The sequence below is a fragment of the Centroberyx affinis genome, unplaced genomic scaffold (assembly GCF_046629955.1).
Source record: "Centroberyx affinis isolate AG114_WGS23_722 - 3 ecotype Tasmania unplaced genomic scaffold, CSIRO-AGI_Caff_v1 ptg003571l_1, whole genome shotgun sequence".
In the NCBI taxonomy this organism is placed as follows: domain Eukaryota; kingdom Metazoa; phylum Chordata; class Actinopteri; order Beryciformes; family Berycidae; genus Centroberyx; species Centroberyx affinis.
The window spans coordinates 8609-31104 of NW_027281501.1; the positions used below are offsets into that span (position 1 = coordinate 8609).

At 43.4% G+C, this 22496-nt stretch overlaps 2 protein-coding genes across 4 annotated transcripts; one reads left to right on the forward strand and one right to left on the reverse strand.

The window, feature by feature from the left end:
* Positions 1-233: 233 nt before the first annotated feature.
* Positions 234-11683, forward strand: nocta (nocturnin a). Of its 2 annotated transcripts, none has more exons than XM_071540175.1 (3): positions 234-613; positions 9558-9857; positions 10240-11683. In XM_071540175.1, the coding sequence occupies exons 1-3, from the start codon at positions 394-396 to the stop codon at positions 11091-11093; spliced, it is 1374 nt and encodes a 457-aa protein (XP_071396276.1). In that variant the 5' UTR covers positions 234-393; the 3' UTR covers positions 11094-11683. The 2 variants fall into 2 exon arrangements, with proteins under 2 accessions (XP_071396276.1, XP_071396277.1); XM_071540176.1 differs by lacking the exon at positions 234-613 and adding an exon at positions 8040-8139.
* A 343-nt stretch (positions 11684-12026) lies between these two features.
* On the reverse strand, positions 12027-21808 carry elf2a (E74-like factor 2a (ets domain transcription factor)). 2 transcript variants are annotated; one of them, XM_071540173.1, is made up of 10 exons: positions 21519-21808; positions 20181-20264; positions 18373-18652; positions 17021-17128; positions 16795-16908; positions 15910-15993; positions 15620-15812; positions 14318-14575; positions 12873-13428; positions 12028-12802 (listed from the first exon to the last, which is right to left on the reverse strand). In XM_071540173.1, the coding sequence occupies exons 2-10, from the start codon at positions 20253-20255 to the stop codon at positions 12764-12766; spliced, it is 1707 nt and encodes a 568-aa protein (XP_071396274.1). In that variant the 5' UTR covers positions 20256-20264; positions 21519-21808; the 3' UTR covers positions 12028-12763. The 2 variants fall into 2 exon arrangements, with proteins under 2 accessions (XP_071396275.1, XP_071396274.1); XM_071540174.1 differs by having other exon boundaries at positions 12027-13428.
* Between the last annotated feature and the right edge of the window lie 688 nt (positions 21809-22496).

Below are 22496 nucleotides of genomic sequence, written 5' to 3' on the forward strand. Positions count from 1 at the left end.
GAAGGTTTATTTAGATTCCCATTTCTGTGAGAGCGAAATTAAAGGTGCCGGATAGGTTTTGTGGTGTATTTATTGGCTGAATTCAAATATATACTTCACCCTGATGTATTTAACACCCAGGAGGGAGCGTTGCAGACTAGTCCACTTACCGTCAACCCCTCTGAGGTCGGTGTTCCGTGACTCACCAGAAAAATTATGATGTAACTTTTGCCGGCTTCAGCGCTATCCACTACTGTACAAAGAGAAGAGGAAGTCATCGTGTCAAAGTGTGGTTAGGCGGAATATTCTCAAGTTCTTTGTTGGATAAATGGCTTCACTTTGTTGGTAAACGTGAAAAGACAGTGGCACACTGCCGGCACAGCTTGTTCTCTTTCGGACCCACCGCGGTGAGGAATGAATCCAGCCCGTCGCTGTTCGGCGCTTCTCAACCAGCTGTGTGTCTCCTCGCGGGGGGGACCGGCCGCCAGGAGGCAGTTTCAACCGGGCGGAGTCTCGGCCCCGGCGGGACCACGATACTGTCACCCCGGTGTTGGGGGAGTCGGAGGAGGGGGAGTCGGCGGGACCAAGCCTCAGGTGAAGCCGAGCGGAGCACCACCCACCGGGGCAACACCAGGTAGCTAGCTCTCATTATCTTGTATCCAGAATCAAAGCATGGCACCTGTTAGTGATGGCTCTAGTTGGCCCTGTCACCAAACTCCATTCAAAAATCTGTCAATTTAAAGCTTTGATTATCGGTAAAGGGACATCCTTTATAACTATGACTTATGCTTTACTAACTATGTTTTCTGAATCGTTTTGAGCCAGTCCCCAATTCGGCATTAATATAATCCACCAAGCAGCAGTTATTTGAATAAAAAGTCAACATTTAGAATGGGTTCGCCTTCATTTTCTTCCACTGAAAATGTAGGTAGGCGGTAGCGAAGAGTGTAAAATAATGATAAAAGTCGAGATATTGTTACTCTTTGGTGGATCATTTATATGCCGAATTTAGCAGACGACCCTAATGTTTCATATCGTTAAGTCATGTTTTATCAGGTATACACGTTTGCTGATTAACAAGACCAAATTAAACTGAATGGAGTTCAGGGTGAACCTCTCTCCATACAGAAAACAGAAGTTATGGGGCCTATGGGCTTCCTGTCAGCTGTATAAAAAAAAAAAGCATTTCTAAGGCTGATGTCAGTCTTAACTGGAATCCTAAATGTAGTGTTCCTGATTGTACTGAGTCTATTGGGATTGGGAAACACAGATGTGTGTTTGCGTGTGTGGGGCCATATGTATACATATACTGTATACTGGACTTCATGGCATAACGGTCATCCCCCCGCCTAGATTCCTCCTTCTCCACAGAGGGGCCCACTGTTGACCTTTTCCCCATATTTAAGCTCCAGAAATGTGCAGCATATATGAAACAAGTCCACACCACAGTTTCAGCAGCTATCTTTTCCTTTGCCCTGCTTTTATAGCCTACTGTAAACTACAGGTTATTATAGGGTTAACTACATCTGGGGTTCCCACTGATCATGGAATGGATCCTGGAATATCCTGGAATTTTCAGAGGTGTATTCCAGACAGGGAAAGTCAGGGGATTTGATCAATTCTTCGTCAAGGAATATCAGGGAGTTTTATAAATGGGTCACTTGACATGAATATAGCAGAATGTATTTTCCAGCGTGTTCAAAAGAAGGCATGGAAAGTTTTAGTCAAGGGCAATAAAAATGGAATCTGGAAAAGAAAGTGGAGCTCAGCTGAATTTGTTCTCTTTCCCTCTAAAATACCTGAAATAAAATAAAGCAACTTATAAGGAAACAATACAATAAAACCCTTCTGAAACAGTCAGGGATGCTGGTTGAGATTAGACAGTTATCAGGAACAGTTATGTGTCTGTAGTCCAGACATGGAGCAGGACAGAGTGTCACCTCCTTTAAATTATTAACAGCTAACTGCTGATACAGGGAACTGCTTTAGTGACTGTGCAGCTTTTCTCGCCCTGTTACTTAACAGTTTTAGGTTGTAGACAACTAGGCCAAATCATAAACCAAGACTAAAATAGGCATGAAAGAAGCATTTTCATAAAGTGAAATAAAAATAGAACGACTTGAAAATATGAAACTTAACTTAAACTAAAACTGCCTGCCTTTTCCAGTGTTATTCTTTTCACCATAGCGAGAGTGGAGAAATAAATCCTGTAGTAATAATGAATTAACCCAGATCAACTACTGACATGTTGATACACCATGATATAACACAATAGCATTTCAACCTATATCCAGTTCATGAAAGCTTTCACATTGTCTATTCTTAGCAGCTCTTTCCTGGGAAAAATCCTCTGGCACACAGGAAGTGATGCGTTTTACATTTCCAGTTTATTTGGAATAAATAGAGGAAGGAATTTAATTTCTTTGCCAGTATGTTCACAACACAGATACTACCAAGTCATTTCATACTATATTTCAGACAAAGCTAATCTGATTTAATGAAACAGAATATCTCTGAAAAATTAAAGTGGTAGTCTACAGATCCCACAAGATGTCTCCATCGTTGTTGCTAAGCGCTCATTGCTGTTATGCTGCTGATATGAATGTGTGATGACTATTGGTTGGCAGGAGGATGTACAGTGTTGAGATGCCAATGCTTAGGATTTGCCTGCTTAATTTGAATCTAAGGAAATACTTTGTCAGATCAGTGTAGCTTGATCTGTAAACGAAAGTCCTGCACCAGAAAACCTTGTTTCACTCACACCATGATGATTTTTGCCTGTATATTACGCTGATATTGGTCTTTCTTATCAGACATTTGGACCAGATTCCACACAAGTATGCATGAATCAAATGATATTATTATTATTAGTAGTAGTAGTGGTAGTAGTAGTATCCTAAGTTTCAGTGGAGAGTTTTAGTGTCCCATGATGGTCTAAATGCTGTTTCAGAGGCTTTTCCACCCTTACAAGAATACAATTCTCAGGGAAACACTGAATACTTACTGAATAAAATATTGATATCAGCCTTCAAAAAACCCATATTGGTCGGACCCTATGGGGATGACCCGGTCAGGAGTTTAGGTCAAGGTTGCCATATAGAAGGAAGGAAACTAGAGACAGGATGAAGAGTTTGTCTATTTTAGGTATTGTCAGGGGGAAACAGGTCAGGCCTCTGGTTTCATGGTCCACTCCCTCACACGCTTGTGCCACATTCACGTGGATTGGGTCAGCAGAGAAATAGTTTCTTAAATTAGCGGGCTTGTGTATGGCTTATGTTGTGTTTCTGGGTTTGAGGCCCCTGGCGGCTAAAACTCTTATCCAACTTCTCTTTACTTTAGATCTTTACTGGCCTCCATCTGTAATGGGATTGGTGAGGCTGGGTTACATAATGATCCAGTTAGGAAGGAGATGGGACAAGGGAGACTGCACACTCGGGTTAAATCGATATATGAGCCGATATTGGCCTTTTATCGAAAATCAGATCTGGTCCAGTCAGTGTGGTCCACCTCTGATATGATGCAGTTTGATTCACTAGTATTGTAGAATTGATCAATACTGCACTGGTTGTCTATGGGAAGACCTTCAGCAGTTACATAGACGACCCGCTATCTGATCATCATACCCACTGAAATCCTCCTCGCCACATATATAGAACAAGACCTCATTCATTTTTCAGCCCATGCCACTTAATCTAATATCCCACCCCCGGTAATGTGCTTAATCGTCATGTGGTTGCCGCACTGGAGAAGAGCTTCAGTGCTGATAAACGACCTGGAATTTGAGCTGTGTCTGTGTAACCAAGAGCAGCCGAGCCCAGACAGCTGCCAGTTAGCCAGCACCTCACCTCACCCAGCACTGGCTTTATATGAAACAGCGGCTTCACCCACTGCTCCAACTGCACTTTCACCACCATGTGAAAAAACTACAGTTAGACTGATATATGGGGCCGATACTGGCCGTTTATTAAAAATCGGATATCATCCAGCCAGTGTGGTCCACCTCTGATATGATGGAGCTTTCTCCCTGACCACAGCTAGTCAATATGTTTTTATTATCGTGGTAACACTTTACAATAAGGGTACATTAATTAAGGGTTAGTTAATGCTTAATAAGCATTAACTAACCTTTAATTAACAGTTAACTAATGTGTCTGGTAATAATTTACTAATGGTGTTCATGTTAACTGAGGTATTAATTTATACATTATTTAATAGTTTATAAAGATGACTGTTAAATAATGTATAAATTAATACCTTAGTTAACATGAACACCATTGGTAAATGATTACCAGACACATTAGTTAACTGTTAATTAAGGGTTAGTTATTATACTTATTAAGCATTAACTAAACCTTAATTAATGTACCCTTATTGTTAAGTGTTACCAATATTATTAACATAGTTTTTATTGTTTTGTTTGTATTTATTATTTTCATACATTTGTTATAAATTAATTTGCATACGAGAAGAGAATTAAAATTGCAGCTAAGGGGTGATGATTTATAAAGTTACATTTTCACAATAATACAACTTTAACTTCCTTTTTTAAATTGGATACTGCTCAATAACAAACAGACATTTTTAGATTTATAGAAAATATTTACTTCACTTTGATAGCAACAGGTACAGAGTATGCTACTAATGCTACTACTAGTACTTCTACTACTACAACTACTACTACTACTACTGTAGCACTAAATCTGGTGAACACTCTGGTTGTTTTAATTGGACTGGACACAATGTCTGTTTTTGGTGAGGTAGGATGGTACAAGACACTGACACACACACACACACACACACACACACACACACACACACACACACTGCTGCAGTGCTGGAATGAGATGTTCCCTGCCTGCCAGTGTATTATTTTCTCACATTCCAGTTTCCTGAGTTCGCCTACACTGCGATGCTCTTGGCTAATTCTATTAGTGTGTGTGTGTGTGTGTGTGTGAGAGAGAGAGAGAGAGAGAGCATTCCTGAATAGGCCAGTCAGTGAGTGAGTCGCCTCCTTCATCTGGCTGCCACAATAGGAATCACTGGGATTGTCCCGTGAGAGTCACGCCGTCCTTGCCCACACACACACAGACACACACGGTAAACTGTCTGGTCCTATGGGCGAGTGAGGAAGAGTCACTCCCATCGCTGCATCTTAACCAAGGCAGCAGAGCAGAGGAAGAAGAGTAGAGGGATGAAGGAGAGGACGACAGGCAGGAAAAGAGCGTTAACTGTGTGTGTGTGTGTGTGTGTGTTTGAGATATTTCCCTCATCGATTCTGTTCCATGTGAGTATTTTTTGGTGTTTTAGGGCCGATATTGTCGTTTTTATTAAATCAGATCTGGTCCAGTCAGTGTGATCCACCTCTGAAGTGATGCGGGTTGATTGATTGTATAATAACTGGTTGTCTATGGGAAGACCTTAACCTCAGCTGATTCTAATGAGACATTTGGACTGGATTCCACACAAGTATGCATGAATGTTTTATTATTATTATCAGATTAGATGAAACTTTAATGATCCCCATGGGGAAATTGGGCCAGTCGCAGCAGCAAAAAGTAACCGGCACTGCAAAGAAAAATGGGATATGAATAAGAGACGTATTAAGTAGAAATGAAAATGGTCAAAAAAAAGTCTCTCTTCCAGCATTAACAGGATGTAAAATAGCAGTAGTAGTATCAGTAGCAGTAGTGGAGAGTTATAAAATTGCAGTAAATAATAACATGTATGCAATATGCAGATGAGATAATATGTACAGAACGTGCAGATTTGTGCATGGGTATTATTTGGGTGCTGTCATCATCATCCTGGGTTTCAGTGGAGAGTTTTAGTGTCCCATGATGGTCTAAATGCTGTTTCAGAGGCTTTCCCACCCCGACTAGAATACAGTTCTAGGGAAAACACTGAATACTGACCCAGAATGATCCAAAACCAGGTTACTGGACCAACCAGGTTAAGTAAGGGAATGAATTCTCTGTGCATGTGAATACAACCCAAACACTGTAGGTGGCAGCATAGTCTCTCTCTCTCTCTCAATTCAATTTCAATTCAATTCAATTCAGTTCAATTCAATTCAAAGGGGCTTTATTGGCATGGGAAACATACGTTTACATTGCCAAAGCAAGTGTGAAATAAAAACAAAAATTTTACGTACAATTAAAGATATACTAGAATAAAGAAATGTGTAAACAGAGCTGTGTAACATTGCAACATTGCAATCAAATATACACATAAGAGTAGGTAAAATTAACTTAAAAATACAAACAGAAAAAATGTGCTTTTGCTGTTAAAAAAAAATATATATATATATATACAGATAAGTAAAGATAACTTAAAATGAAAATAGAAAAATGTGGATATTGCAGTTAAAAAATATAAAAAGTGAGAGCTGTGTAAACACTGCAACAGATTTTTTTTTTTTATTGTAAACAAATATATTTAAAGGTATCTGTTCTGTTTGTATGTACAGTATGTCTATGTACAGAGATCAGCACGGTGCAGATCTCTCTCTCTCTCTCTCTCTCTCTTTCTCTCTCTCCCTCTCTCTCTAGCCCTGTCATCTCCACCTGTTAGGCAACATTTTTTTCAACGCCTCCACCTCTTCCTCCAAAATTCCCCCCACCAACCACCATACTTTCTTTCCCTTTCTCCTTCCTCCCTTCTTTGTCTCCCTCTTGTTTTTTGTTCTTTTTCCTCTTCCTCCACCTCTTCCTCCAAAATTCCCCCCACCAACCACCATACTTTCTTCGCCTTTCTCCTTCCTCCCTTCTTTGTCTCCCTCTTGTTTTTTGTTTTTTTTTCCTCTTCCTCCACCTCTTCCTCCAAAATTCCCCCCACCAACCACCATACTTTCTTCGCCTTTCTCCTTCCTCCCTTCTTTGTCTCCCTCTTGTTTTTTTTTTTCTTTCTCTTCCTCCTCCTCCTTCCTGATGAAAATCCCTATCTCTTCTTTCCTCTCATCACCTCTCATAATGATGATGCAGAAACTTTACTGGTCCCCGTGGGTAAATTGGGTCATTGCTGCAGCAAAAGTAATGGAATACAGTAGGGCTGGGCAATATAGCGATATTATATCGATATCGTGATATGAGACTAGATATCGTCTTAGATTTTGGATATCGTAATATGGTGATATGGCATAAGTGTCTTTTCCTGGTTTTAAAGGCTGCATTACAGTAAAGTGATGTCATTTTCTGAACTTACCAGACTGTTCTAGCTGTTCTATTATTTGCCTTTACCCACTTAGTCATTATATCCACATTACTGATGATTATTTATCAAAAATCTCATTGTGTAAATATTTTGTGAAAGCACCAATAGTCATCCCTACAATACTGTCGCAATATCGATATCGAGGTATTTGGTCAAAAATATTGTGATATTTGATTTTGTCCATATCGCCCAGCCCTACTTACAACTGAACATGTAGCCCACTTCGTAGAAAATACCGAGATATATATCGTGTATCGCCATTCAGCCTAAAAATACCGAGATATGATTTTTGGTCCATATCGCCCAGCCCTAGAATACTGTAGGATGTTATATGGGGGGGAAAGTAAAATAGAATATAATATTGGCATGAAATTAGAATATAAAACAGCAATAATAGTATAAACAATAAAAGCGATAAAATAAAATATAATGTGAAATGATTGTGTCTGACTGTTGACAAAATGTACATTTTCAGCAAATCAATAAACAACAGTTTGTACATTCAAGCCATATTGAGATGATTCATTATGGGGTTTGAAAACGTACTATGCAATAGTAGATAATAATCAATACCTCTAATTATTAATTATTTGGTGAACTATACAATATTAAATAATTGTCAATATCTACAATAATCTAAAACAGCTCCAGAATTGAGAACATGGAGTTATTCTCTCTCTCTCTCTCTCTCTCTCCATGTCTGAGACAGGCTTACTGTGTCAGCTAACTCCAAAGGTCACACTGTCACCCAATGGAGGCAGAGAGACGGAGAGAGTGGGAGAGGGAGGGGGAGGGCGGTAATTCAGAGACAGAGGGAAGTGGGATGAGACAGAGGATGAGTCAGAGCGAGAGAGAGAGAGAGATGCAGCTCTGAAATGAAAGAAAGGACTGAGCAACACAGACGTAGAGACGAGAGGGAGGAAAGCGTTTGACAGAACATGGAGGCCATGGGTGAGACATTTACATTTGAATCATTTAGCTGACTCACTCACAAGCAGGGACTTGACAATGAGCGCAACAGTAGAACAAGCTTCAGTTCCTAGATCAGTGAAAATGACAAGCAACCAACAGTAAGGACATTTAGGGATTTATTTTTAGAGCAAGTGAGTGATGCATTTTTTTCAGGGCATTTGCTGTTTTTTCTGTCTCTTTCTCTCTTGTCTCTCCCTCTCACAGCTACATTTTAGGCATTTAAGCAAATACTCTTATCCGGATAGACTAACACTAGTATCTAGTATCAAGAGAAGCAGTCAATAAGAAGGACAAGGGTCAAAAGACAGCCAAGACAATAGAGGAAATAAGCATTCCTGTAACCTGAGAATATTTCAAGTATCTTCAATAAAGTAACTAGAATTCACTCAAGATGGTTCCTGGTGATGGTAGTCGGTGAGTCATATGCCTGCAGCTGTCCAGACTGTCTATCTGTCTAGTGCAGTGGTTCTCAAAGTGGGGTAAGGGGTCCTTGAAGGGGTCCCTAGGAAAATGAGGAATAGTTAAATTTCACTCAAATTTAACTCGCAAGGAATTATCTTTATTAGAGAACGCATAAGAATGACTATACTATCATACGCTTCACTCTCACCATTATGTTCCCACATAGAGTGTAGACAGTTAAACAGTTCAATACTAAAACCAGCATCTTCCCTTTATGGCTCCGTGGGACTGAATCTGATCAAATGGGGGGTCTATGGCTGTAATGTGGGTCTATTTGGGGGTCTGTGACGTGAAAATGTTCGAGAAGCCCTGCTCCTAGTGAATTCACGGACTTGTTTTTCATTGATGTAGCCTAGTGTCTGAAATGACCTACATTCGATTCATCTGGTTTTGTCACGCGCACCGGTCCCCGACTGTGCCAGGAACCATGGTTAGTCACTTTGAAATCCGCCGGCATGGCATTGCCTTCCGCTGCTACGCCGATGATCCTCAACGTTACCTGTCAGTAAAATCCAGATTCCAAAAAGCTTAACTCTTAATTAGACAAATAAAAATGTGACACAGAGAGACTCATACATGCTTTTGTATGCCTACAGCTGTCTGTGACCCATATTCGCTCTTTCTGACCTTTCCCTTCTCCTCTTGACTGCCTGAGATAATGGAGATAATCAGATTACAGAACATTACAGAACTGGCCGTGCAGCCTTTGTGTTAAGCCTGCTCATTCACAAAAACCACAGGAATGCTATTCATGTAGTAACCTGTCTGTGATTCATGTGCATGTTGTCTTTGGACTAAAGCTAAAGATGCAAAGTAGCCATTGATTTAAGGGATGTCAGTTACTAAAAATCTGATCCGGTCCAGTCAGTGTGGTCCACCTCTGATATGATGGATAATAACCATGCACCCCCCCCTCCGTCCCCTCTCTCTACCAGTTTGTCCGATGGGCAGCAACGGCAGCAGCAGCAGGTTGTTCGGCACGTTGGCCCAGTCGCTGAGCAGCGCCCCCCTGGCCCAGCCTGACCTCTACTCGGACCAGAGCCCGGACCAGGGGCCGGACCGGGAGGGCCTGGCCGCGGCGGACCCGGATCAGCTGCTCCGCGAGTGCGAGGAGGCCCTGCAGAGGCGTCCGGCCCGGCCGCACAGAGACCTGGTCTATCCCAGCGGCCCGGCAGCCCGCCGCCACGACCATGACCCCTCCATACGGGTCATGCAGTGGAACATACTGGCACAAGGTATGAAATATCTATGAAATAAAATATGCATACACATATAGAGGGTTCCATATGCCAAGTGCCAAGAATGAATCAGGCGTAGACCAAGATATGGGGGGGGGTCCAGTCAGTGTTGTCAACCACACATATGATGGATGATGCAGTTTAATTGTTTAGAACTGATCAATTCAGAGGCTTTTCCACCCTGTCAAAAATAAAATTCTGAATCCTAGAGAATCATGATCACTGAACTATACAATATTAAATAATTGTCAATATCTATAATAATCTAAAACAGCTCCAGAATTGAGAACTGATCACTGATGTCTTATTGCTTTCTGTCTTGACCCCTCCTCTCCTTTCTTCCTCCTCTTCTCTTATTTCTCTCTCTCTCTCTCTCCAGCCCTTGGTGAGGGCAAGGATGGGTTTATTCGTTGTCCACTGGACGCTCTCAACTGGCAGGAGAGGAAGTACCTGATCCTGGAGGAGATCCTCACCTACCGCCCCGACATCCTGTGTCTACAGGAAGTGGACCATTACTACGACACCTTCCAGCCAATCATGGCCAGCCTGGGTTACCACAGCAGCTTCCTGGCCAAACCCTGGTCTCCCTGTCTGGACGTGGAGCGGAACAACGGGCCCGACGGCTGCGCCTTGTTTTACCGCCGCTCGCGCTTCTCCCTCCTGGCCACGGCTCACCTGCGGCTGTCGGCCATGATGCTGCCCACCAACCAGGTCGCCATCGTCCAGACGCTGCGTTGCCGGGCGACGGGCCGGCGGCTCTGCGTGGCCGTGACCCATCTGAAGGCTCGCAGCGGCTGGGAGAGGCTGCGGAGCGCGCAGGGCGCCGACCTCTTGCAGAACCTACGGACCATAACGTCCCGCGGCGGCGAGGCCGGGCAGAGCGCCTTCCCGTTAATAGTGTGCGGGGACTTCAACGCCGAGCCCTCGGAGGACGTTTACCGACGCTTCAGCTCCTCCCCCCTCGGCCTGGACTCGGCCTATAAGCTGCTGAGCTCCGACGGGCAGACGGAGCCGGCCTACACCACCTGGAAGATCCGCCCCTCCGGAGAGAGCTGCAGCACGCTGGACTACATCTGGTATTCCCACGACGCCTTGAGCGTGGAGACCCTGTTGGACCTTCCCACCGAGGAGCAGATCGGCCCCGACCGCCTCCCCTCCTACCACTACCCCTCCGACCACCTGTCGCTGCTCTGTGACGTCAGCTTCAGGGAGCAACCCCATAGGCTGATGTAGGCCGCCGGTCACGGCAGCTGGACCAATAGGAGGACTGAGTCAGTGAATTTGTCCAGAAACCACTCTGTTGATCTTGGTCAGGATAGGTTTAACTGAAGTGGCAGCTAATGGATCCGCCTGGCCCTCTGGCACAGGACTGCATTTTTACCATCTTTGTTAAATCCATCAGATCCCCTTTACATTCACACAGCAGTTTGTTCTGACAATAGGGGAGAAATCTGGGAAATGATACTGTTGACTTATTTTACTTCACTTACTGGGGTTTTAACACCAGAAACCAACTGCAGTTATTTATTCTTTGACCCAACATCTGTTCTTTCCATATATGAAAGTTAAAACGCACTTAAGACTTTTTTTTTCCTCCTTCAATTCTATTAAATTATTCTTAATATTTTTCTATTGATAAAGAGTTGGTTACACCATAACCAACTGGTTATGATATTGAATATAGTGTATTGAAGTGTATTATTTTTGCATTAGCATAATCCCCAAAAGTTTTGCAATGACATTTGTAATCATGACAGTGCTGTTGCTGTGACTACATTGCCAGTGAATGAGGGAAAATGTTAATTTATAAAATAAAACATTTATAGACCTTATTGTGACTCCTATTGTCCTGTTTTAGTTTGCTGGTTGGTCTGATCTTCTGAATTTGCATACTTTAATTTCTTCTCTGTAGACTGGTTTTTATTTCCTGATCATTATTATTATTCCTGATTATTTCCTACAAAATTACAACCACTTCTCTAGCAACAAACACACCAGGAATCACTACTTAAGCATTTCTTGGAAAAGCACTAGAATCTAGGAAATACCTGTCTAGGATTAGATTTCACTCAGTCAGGACCACTTCATTTCAATTTCAAACACCAAGTCTGGAAATGTTTCATACCAGCAAGGAACATTAGACCCTTTTTATGGATTTTCAAGGTGGGTATGGAAAAGGGCTGCGAATGAACTAAAGGCATGTGTGTCTCCAGACAAACACCACAAAAGACAAGCAGTTTTAATTCACATTTGTCTTTTTTATAATACATATTTCAGTAAAATCTACTTCAATACACTGATAGTACAAGGAAAAAAAAATAAAGCATATACTTCAAATATGGAGCACACCATCTAGTTCTTTTACCTTGACATAGACGTCCCTTCTCTCCCTTTTCATGAGCAGAAAGAAAAAAAAAAAAAAACAGGACAAAGAAAGTGTTTGGAGAAAATGACAGTGCCGTGGAATAACAGAGCTTCAGACAAACCATAAAGACAGGAGACAGGAAAAAACAGCGATGAATTCAAACTATATGTCTGTACTGATACATACCCGCTGAGTATCAAAAAACATTTTTTCCATTTTATTTTTCTTTACAACAAAGTCTTGTCAGGCTTTTTTTTTTTTATATTATGTTTGATTACAAAAAGAAGGATTTTTTTTTTTAATTTACAATCTAAGGCTGCCCATCTTATGGGTAGTATGAGCTCTGAAGGATGTGTGTTTATACAATAGAGTCCCTTTTATAGTTTTGGGGCTTTGGCCCAAAAAGGTCAGCAGTTCCGTCATGAGAGCAGGCCTCTCATTGGAGCGTAATGTCAGGTCAAAGGTCAGTAGGGTCCGGCCTCGGCCAATCAGAGGGCAGCTCGGCTCTGTGGAAGTATAGAGTGTGTCCTCCATTTTCTCAGCAGTCCAGAGTCACTTCCTCTACCGCCACCTCCACCTCCGCTCCACCCCCCCCCGGCCTCAGCCTCAGCCTCGGGGCGGAGCTCTCAGGACGCCGGGGTGTCTGCTGACGGCGGGCTGGGCTGGAGGTCCTCTGTGGAGGGGGGCGGAGCCTCTGCCGCGCCCTCTGATTGTGCTGCTTCGGGCTGACCGCTGGAGGAGGAGGAGGAGGGGGGAAGCTGGACGTGGTCTGGGGGCTGGGTGGGTGTTTTGGGCGGGGCCGGGTGAGGCTGGCTGACCTGGACAGAGAGCTGGGGCAGCGCCTGGGCCACCGCCGCCGGTTTGGCCAGGATGAGCTGCGGCGTGGGCCGGCCCGTCGTCAGCTGGACCGTGGTGGCCCCGGCCGGCTTGGCCTGGATGAGCTGCGCCAGCTGGCCGGACGTGTTGGCCTGCATTAGCGTGGCGAGCTGGTTGGCCGGGATGGTGATGATGGTGATCTTCTCGCCCGCCTTGGAGCCGGCGGGCAGCATGGTGGGCAGGGCCTGGATGACCAGCTTGGGCGGGCCGCCGCCGCCGCCGCCCACCGTCACCGGGACCCCGGCGGCGGTGGTGAGGATGGAGGAGGAGTTTAACGTCACCTGGCCCAGCGAGTTGGTCATGACCACAGGCATGGCTCGGATGGTCCTGCGGGACAAATCACAAGCGGTTAGAAAAATTACAAAAAAAAATGACTCTCCTGCCTTGTACATATGAGTGTAACAGGTAGGGTTAATGTCTGTCTGCTACCTAGACAGCACTGATTCACTGGCAAAACAGTTATGATTCACTATGCATTCATCTTTCCATCAGGGCTGGAATCTATACATTATGAATTCAATCAGTTCTGACCATGCAATGCATTTCAAGAGTTTTTGGGTTTTTTTTTTAATATATAATTACTTAAAACAGGATTCCCACTGTGGCCCTGATGTAAGGCTGGGCAATAATTCAATATTATCGTTTATCGTCTTTCAGTGGAATCATATCGTGATGATATGAAGATATTTTGATATCGTGACACACATTTCTGCTGTCTGAATTGATGATGACAAGCAAATTTCATTTAAAAACTCTCATAAAATGAGGTATGGTAGGAATATTATTTGAATATTTCAGTTTTGTTTGACATCACACCTAACATCACCATTCGTTTCAATGAGATGAACATTAATTTGCTTATTTAACGTGATTTTGCATACATGAACCATATCGTGATATATATTGATATCGAGAAAAATCCTTATGATTGTCATGATATTGATTTCAACCATATCGCCCAGCCCTACCCTGATGTCCAACTCCATGACTTTTCATAACTAAATTGGAGGGCTTCCATGACCTAAAAATGTTCTTCCTTCCTGGACTTGTTAATGTCTGGCTCCCACTCCAGTTAGGTTGAAAACCATCTAATGTAATGAATATGTCAAACAAGTTGGAAAATACATTCTGTTATATTCCTGGAAAATGACCCATCTGTTGAATCCCCCCAGTCTTCCCCCAGAAAATGCACCAAATCCCCGAAGAGTCGGCTGACCTGGTGGTGGTGGCGTTGGTGGGGATGACGGTGACGTAGCTCTGCTGGGGCTGGCCGCCGGCGGGGGGGTCGGCGCCCAGGGCGGCGGCGACCTGCTGGTGAGCCGGGTGCTGGGCGGCCATCACCCCGTCGCCGTCCTCCGCCTCCTCGCCCTCGTCGTCGTCGTCGATCACGCGGATGTTCTTGGGCATGTCTTTGAACTGGTAGGCCAGCCGCTGGCCCTCCACCTTGGCCAGGATGCCGCGCTGGTAGTAATACCTGCACACACACACACACACACACACACACTGCACTGGTTGACTAGTCCAAAAGTGACCACGCATACCAGCTTGGTATGGTAGGAGCGTTCAAACAAGGATATCGTTTGAAGGTGAAATGTGATTTTTTTTCTCATGAATTTTCCTCTAATTAAAGAGGAACTAAACCCAAATCTGTGGTGAAGCCTGACACCTAATGGTGAAGAGTAGGTACTGAACTGGCCTTCTGCTATTGGCTGATCTTAAGTGCCAGGTGCCACCTGTTGTACTCTATAGAAGGTGACATAACGGTGAAACAAAAATCAACTCTACTGCCGGTCCCATTCACATCTTTTGGCGAAACTGCATGACATTTGTCTTACTTTGTTTGCCGTACTTTCCACCTCTGCCTCGACTTAAGTTCACTGGATGTAAACAATCTGCCAATACCTCTATTTAATGTTATAGTTTAAAAAATCAAATAAAAGACCTATAATTACTAAATTTAAGACATTGTAATACTAAGGCCTTGAATTTAGATAGACTTCAGAGTGCCTGCGGACTAGGGCTGGGCGATATGGTTGAAATCAATATCATGATAATCATAAGGATTTTTTTCGATATCAGTATATATCACGATATGGTTCATGTATACAAAATCGCGTTAAATAATCAAATTAATGTTCATCTCATTGAACCGAATGGTAATGTTAGGTGTGATGTCAAACAAAACTGAAATTTTCAAATAATATTCCTACCATACCTCATTTTATGAGAGTTTTTAAGTAAAATTTGCTTGTCATCATCAATTTAGACAGCAGAAATGTGTGTCACGATATCAAAATATCTTCATATCATCACGATATGATTCCACTGAAAGACGATAAACAATAATATTGAATTATCGCCCAGCCTTACTGCGGACACCCTGGTTTTAGTGTCCCATGGTCTAAATGCTTCAGAGGCTTTTGCCTTTGAGTAATATTCCGGGGAAACACTGAATACTTGTGATTTTTTTTACATTGTTTTGGGGCATGAAAAGAGTCAAAACAGCAGACAGCCCCACCTCAGCGCCCGGCCCATGGTCTCGTAGTTCATGTCGGGCTTGTTCTTGTGTTTCCCCCACAGCTTGGACACGGCCTTGGAGTCCACCAGCTTGAAGATGCCCTTCTCCCTCTGCATCCACTTGATGTACCGGGGACAGGTGTTCTTATCCTGCAGCAGCTCCAGCAGGAACTCCCACAGGTAGGTGGTGTTGCCTGGAGGAGACCGGCGCACAACACAGCACAACAATGCTTGAGATTAGGGATTCACGGTTCCCATGGCACATACAGCAGGCGCGGAGCTTTAACACACCTTTGCCTTCCCTTGGTCTCTTCTTTATACCCAGGTCAAAGGAACCGTTGGACGCAGGCTGGTGTGTCTTGGGTTTACGTCCACCTGCGCTCACAACAAACACACACACAGTACAACTGTTAAACTATAAGATAAGATTATTTTATCTATTGTTAAGCCACTATTGTAGATACGAGCACTGTCTCTTCTTCTGTTGATCTCTTCCCATTCATGTTTTCAGAGGGATTTCCTTAAAAAACAAGGAAACCTAGTACAATGTTCACTGGCTTAGCTATTAGTGTATGCTAAAGCAGTGATTCTCAACCTTGGTCCACATTAGGGCTACGGACCCCCATTTGACCCAAATATTTTTATTGTTAGATATGATTTTGTCTAGAATTCTATGACCATCTCTATTGCAGGTAGAGAGGTAACAGTGAAACTATGATCCAAATAGTCTACATTTCTTCTACATTCTCTAATTGTGTTAACTTCTTGTAAATGAAATAATGCTGAAGTTTAACAATTCAATCAATTTGCTGTGGACCCCCTGGTGGTCCCCGGACCCCACGTTGAGAACCACTGTGCTAAAGTGTTAGCATGGAGCCTACTATCACTCAACATAGTGTATGCTAATGTGTTGGCATGGAGCCTACTGTCAACCTACTATGTTAGCATGATGATGTACCGGGGACAGATGGATCATTCATTTTGGTGTCTATGTTCTCATCACATAAGAGCTAAGTTGACCAATGGCACAATATCCCAAACACCTTTGGGATTGTCCCACCACTGGTCTAACTTTGTAGGCTACTGAGATTCAGGAAGACCAAAAGAACAGGAAGCCCTGTGGTACAAAAGACAGTATGAATGGAATGAACAGGACCGGTCCGGTCCAACACTGACCTCCTCTCTTCTTCTTGGCGGCGGGTTCACATTCGGGAATGGGGAAGGACTCTTCCTCTATGGGCCCGCACTCTGTAGAGACCTCCACCACCGTCTCCATCATCACGTCCTCCACTGGGGTAAAACACACCATCAGATGCCAATTCTTACTATTCTCTTTATAGTGTATGTCACCTCTGAGACTAAAGGGACTGAAGGGAGGACGAGGTCTCGACTGTGCGTTTACCTGTGTTGCGTTCGTTGTGAAGGCTGCCGGGCGACTCCATGTGGAGCAGTGCTTCGGCCGCCTCGAAGGTCTTGTCGAAACACACCATGTCGTGGCCCGACATCTCCACTGTCACAGCGCCAGAGGGGAAGAAGAGGAGGAGAGAAAACGCTGTCACCACATAGGCTGATGCAAGGAATACGAGGACATCGGGTTAAAAGGAAGATAAAAGACAGGAACGGCTCATCAATTAAGAATCTAGCGGGAAACCCATATCCTGCTGTTGGGTGAGAAAATAGTTTTTAAACGTGCGATGTGCCGCCAGCTGAACCGTTTCCAAATGTGACTTCCTTGTTTATAGTGGCAGCCTGTTCCCCGCCTCCTCCCTTCCTGCTTCCTGTATTGCAACCGAACCACAAAGAAGGCCTTCCAGCCAGCAGAGGGCGCCAAACACCAAAACAACTGGCAGCTCAAAGGCAGATGCTGTGAATAGAAAGATCTATACACCATTATTTGTTGCAAATCAATCAGCTGTAGTTGAGATTTGCACTAAATGATGGTGTAAATATACTGTAGGTCTTTTTGGAACTCTGAAGAACTGGTCCCCACTGACTTCAGTTGTTTTGGAGAAGGCTGCTATGGAGTTGTGCTGGCAGCCTCCCTGTGTGTTATATGGACAAACTTCACCTGTGTTTCAACTGGCATGAGGGGGAGGAGATGATGACAGAATTTTCATTTTTGGGTGAACTATTCCTTTAATATTTTTTACAAGAAATGCCAATTATCAAAATCCCATTACTGTTACTTCCTGTATCTTTAGTGGTTACCTCATCATGTACCAGTAGGTGCACACGAAAATTCCCACCAATAAAACCAGGACAAATTTTTGATCAATCCCGCCCCGCCCATCAAATAAAACCACCTCTCTCTCCCTGACTGCTATCCCGTTGGGTTACATCCTATTTCCACCAGAAATATGTCAAATTACAGAAGCGAGGTGTTCTCCAAATGCTGTTTCATTGTGACTTTAAAGATAATAAAGACCGATAAGAACGTTTCCGAAAGCCAAAAGACCTTTTTGAAGCTACCTGGAAATGAATTTGAGACCGATTTAAAAACCAAAATAAAGAAACAAAGCTGGCAAAAACAGTCTATTTCCAACTGAACTGAAAGCTGTGAACTCATAAATTGGCAGAATAAGAAAAAGAACAGCAGGAATTTAATTGGTAAGGGACATGAAATCCAACTGTGTTTAGTGAAGCAGATAGGACACAGACTGTACTAAAAGCTAACCCTATCCTGGATGAATCTAAAAGCGGACATGCAGCAGTCACACACACACACACACACACACACACACACTCTACCCTCACCCGTCTCCACCACCTCGGTGACCACCTCCTGCTCCTCGGCCACGTCCTGCATCAGGTAGGTCTCGTCGTCGTAGACCAGCACCTGGGCGGCGTAGCACTGCTCCACCTGGGCGCTGGGCACCTCCTCCACGATCACCGCCGGGCACTCCTCCTCCTGCAGCACCACGCCCTCCTCCTCCTCCTCCACGTCCTCCTCCTCCTCCTCCTCCACGCCCTCGATGATCACCGCCTCCACCTCCTGCTGCACCACCTCCTCCTCCTCAACGGGCTGCTGGTCGACCTGCGGGCGTGTAATAGGCAAGTAATTGTGAATGTGATTTTTAGGGGCGTTTTGGCAATTTTATTGAACTATGAAATAATATATTTGAATTGCACATTGGCAGATAAACGGTTTGTAGCGCTAAGATTGGTTTGAGCTTCTTCCCCACTGCTGGAAAGTGGCAGCAGGCCTTACAGAAGAGGATGGTGCCGTTTTCCCCTCTCTGTCTATTGTTGAGTTTTTTACCATATTGGTTTGTTTGATGTTTTGTTGACAAGGTGGTTTGTGTTAGTTTTTCATCTACTGCTGGCTGTGTGATGCCGCATTTTCTACTGCCTCCGGTCCTTTGCAGTTTCTGACCCAAAACGCGCTGGAAAGAATCACTCGGTCATAAGCTCACATCATTTTCCCAGGCCAAAATAATGAATGTACAATGTCCACTTTTCAATACTATTTTGTCTTGTTGCATTTTTTTGGTGGCCTCACAGCTGAGAGAATAAAGGTGACAAATTTTACAGACATTTGGTGCTTGGTGGGTGCCAATTTTGGTCCCTGTCTCAAGGGCACTTTTGCCTCCAGCCCTAATTACTTACTCTGACCTGAGCGTAATGTAGGGCTGAACAATTAATCAAAATTTTATCGACTTCGCAATATGGCCTACTGCAATTTTCAAATCACAGGAGGCGCCATATTTGTTAAAGGTGAAATGTGTGTCAAAATAGCATTTTAAATGAAATATTGTGGTGCTGCAGAGATGTCCTGGCCTACACATCATATTCTACAGACTTAAGAAAACATCTTTGTTTGGTACAGATCCCCGCAAAAATCACACCATAATCATTTTAATAGGTTTTTCAATGAAAATGAGAATAATGATGTAAAAATGATCATTCCCTCTAATATCGCAAATCATATCGCAATTGCAGTATCAGTCAAAATAATCACAATTAGATATTTTTTTCAAAATCGTTCAGCCCTAGTGTAATGCCAAAGCCAGTAAGGCTTACAACATCATTACAATCAAAGACGTAAAAAGTGAACCGAGTTACCGTTTGTTCAGAAACAACACAAAGTGAAATCTAATCTGATGTTATCCGGGAGTTTGATCGCTTCACTTGAAACATAAGCAGCAATATCGCCCACATGCAAGCAGGTCTGACGCCATGACTTGACCCGACAGAAAGCAGCAGGGAAACTGAGCCAACTATTATGCTGATTACACCACGATACATTACTAGCCAAGTATTATGATTGCATTATGACACACTTAACCCCTAACACCAAACAGCGCTCTCTCACATTGTATTGAGTGATGCTCACTCCTCTGGTATTACAGTCTCGCTATTGTGTGTACGTTACTGATCACAAACACCCGCTAGAAATCGACTGGCTTTCGCTTTACTGCATCAGATGAAGGGCGAACACCTCCTCGCCTCGATTGCATTGCCTAGAGTGAAGTTGCACCCATCGTACTCCGTTCGCCTCCCCCCATTGACTTGGCATGCGTTCACACCACCTCTAAACCAGCTGCGTGGCTATACAGGCGTACCTGCTGGGGATCCTCCATCACGGTGACATACTCCACCATGTTCCCTCCACCGTCTGACACCACCACAGAGGTCATCACTCATTCCTGCCAAAACAAAAGCACACTGGATGAGGAAGGAGGAGAGGCGGAACCGAGCTGGGTATTTTCTTTTTTTATCTCGCTTGCATACAAGCAAATAGTGAGAGTGTGTGTGTGTGTGTGAGGGTGTCATGTGAAAGCCCCACGGCACCTTGTCTCTCATGACTTAGTCCTAATAACGTTGTGTTCGCTCTTGTAAGGAAAGAGCTCCATGCAAAACTCCATTCAAAAAATCTGGCAATCTAATGTGGCCTTGCTTATCGTCACACTTGTGTACCTGTCAGAACATGACTTTCACACATTGTTAGGGGCCTTCTGGTAAATCTGACATACAAGTGATCTAACAAGCAGCGCTTTGTCTCAATAACATTTCAACTCTTTAAATGGGTTCACACTGCTCACTATGGCCCTCCAAGGTATATTTTGGTGGGGCAAGATTGTGGAAACAGGGAAACCAATTTAAAAAAGCTACAATTTTGTTGAAGTAAGTGCTGTTTGTTCTATTGTATGTATGCCGAACTGAATAGTAGCTCCTAACGATTAATAAATTATCTTAAGGTACGTTGTAAGAGACATGTACGTTTGGCAACAATAACAAACCAGATTTTTTAAATGGAGTTTGGCTTGACGTTCTCTCTATAAAGTGGCATGTATCGGGGCTACTTGTAAGAATTCAAATGCTTTTGGCTAAATGCCAGTATTTAAGCAAATTAGACTAACGTTAATTAACGTGACTGGCACACCGTCAACGCTCATCATGCAAAACACCGCTGGTTTACGACGCTAGCCATTCGCACCGCACAGGCTACTGTTTACTTTCTGAGCGGGCTGGCACGTCAGTCCGTTCAGTATGTGGGAGTCGGTAGCTACCATTAGCTCCTAACTATCAATTCAGATAGTTAGCTAAGCTTCTGCACACATCTACAAGAGTTAAGCAACTCAGTACTGCTCAAACTAATTGTTAACTAGTAGTTAATGGTAATTAACATTATATATCCAATATGATAACCATACAGCAACTCAAATCTTTCGAAAAATGAGACGCCTACAGTCCAATAACTTAGCATCCATTAGTGAACACGAACTAGTTAGCTGATAGCTTGGATGTACCTAGCTAACACAATTAGCGTTGCTAGCGTTCTAGTTAAGCGGCTAATGGTAACTATCATTCATTAGTCAATAGCCAAAAATCAGACTTCTATCTCGCAAGATGTGAGACTGTCTACCCGTGCATGCTGGTAATACAATCAATTTATTTACCTTGTTTTGCTTTTGCTAGCGAAAAGTAAGCTTCACTGCTAGCGCTAGCTGGGCCTAACTACAGCTAACGTTAACGTTAGCTAGCCAAGTTGACAAGGCCGAGACGCTTACTTCGTTCGCAAAAACAACTGTTTGCAACAGCTGCGTTCCCTAAAAATAACTTCGTAAACACCTATCGATGTCTTGCATTGAAATATAAAAACTGAATACGAGTGTAGTTCCAGAAGTTTTGTTTTGATTGCTGCTTGTTTCTTGCTATCCCGTTGCTTTCCGGCGCGCCGCCTCTTCGCCAGAGCGGATCCAGCGGGTCAGCGGAGATCGACCGTCATGACGTCATGAGGACGAACCGCAGCCCAACAACACAAGCTGTCTGATGCTGCGTTCAAGACGCATGGGAAGCACCGAGATAACAGCTTCCTACTAGAAAATACCGTTCACCTCAGCTTTCAGCTTGTAGTGCTTGGGAACTTGGGGTTTGGCGATTTCTCAAACTCACTGAATTCTGATGTCAACAACAATTAAATACATGTAGTGAAGTGTATGGAATGATACATACATTTCAAATAAAACCATCAAAATCGAAAATTTCCATCACGTAAGCGATTATGTGATCACATCTCTTATAATGCCACGGCAGTACTACTACTTGCTGGATTTTTGGTTTGTTGTTGACATTACACTGTTTGTGTTGCTATAAAATATGAAATCAGATGTATCACCTGTGTGTGCCTGTGTGTTAAGATTGAAAAAGCTGACCAGGAGCAACCAAAGTCTAGACCACTTCAATCACTGTGTCTTGATGGCTTCAAACAAGTTTGAATGTGTGGACACTTACAAGTCATTTGTCTTTTACCTGTCAAATTATTCTCACGCTTTTTCCTATATGACTATTAACGCAACGTTTTATCACTCAGAAGTCTATGTAAACTCAATTAACTAGATTCATTGTATTATTTTATTCCAACTAACTTATCCAAA

Bases quoted from the DNA above. Each gene is read 5' to 3' on its own strand.
- nocta (XM_071540175.1), top strand. From the start codon at position 394: ATGAATCCAGCCCGTCGCTGTTCGGCGCTTCTCAACCAGCTGTGTGTC. The intron at 614-9,557 runs GTAGCTAGCTCT...TCTCTCTACCAG, and splicing joins ACCCACCGGGGCAACACCAG to TTTGTCCGATGGGCAGCAAC. The intron at 9,858-10,239 runs GTATGAAATATC...CTCTCTCTCCAG, and splicing joins GTGGAACATACTGGCACAAG to CCCTTGGTGAGGGCAAGGAT.
- elf2a (XM_071540173.1), bottom strand. From the start codon at position 20,255: ATGACCTCTGTGGTGGTGTCAGACGGTGGAGGGAACATGGTGGAGTAT. The intron at 15,994-16,794 runs GTCAGTGTTGGA...TTGTGAGCGCAG, and splicing joins CGCCAAGAAGAAGAGAGGAG to GTGGACGTAAACCCAAGACA. The intron at 14,576-15,619 runs GTGGGGCTGTCT...GTGTGTGTGCAG, and splicing joins ACCATGGGCCGGGCGCTGAG to GTATTACTACCAGCGCGGCA.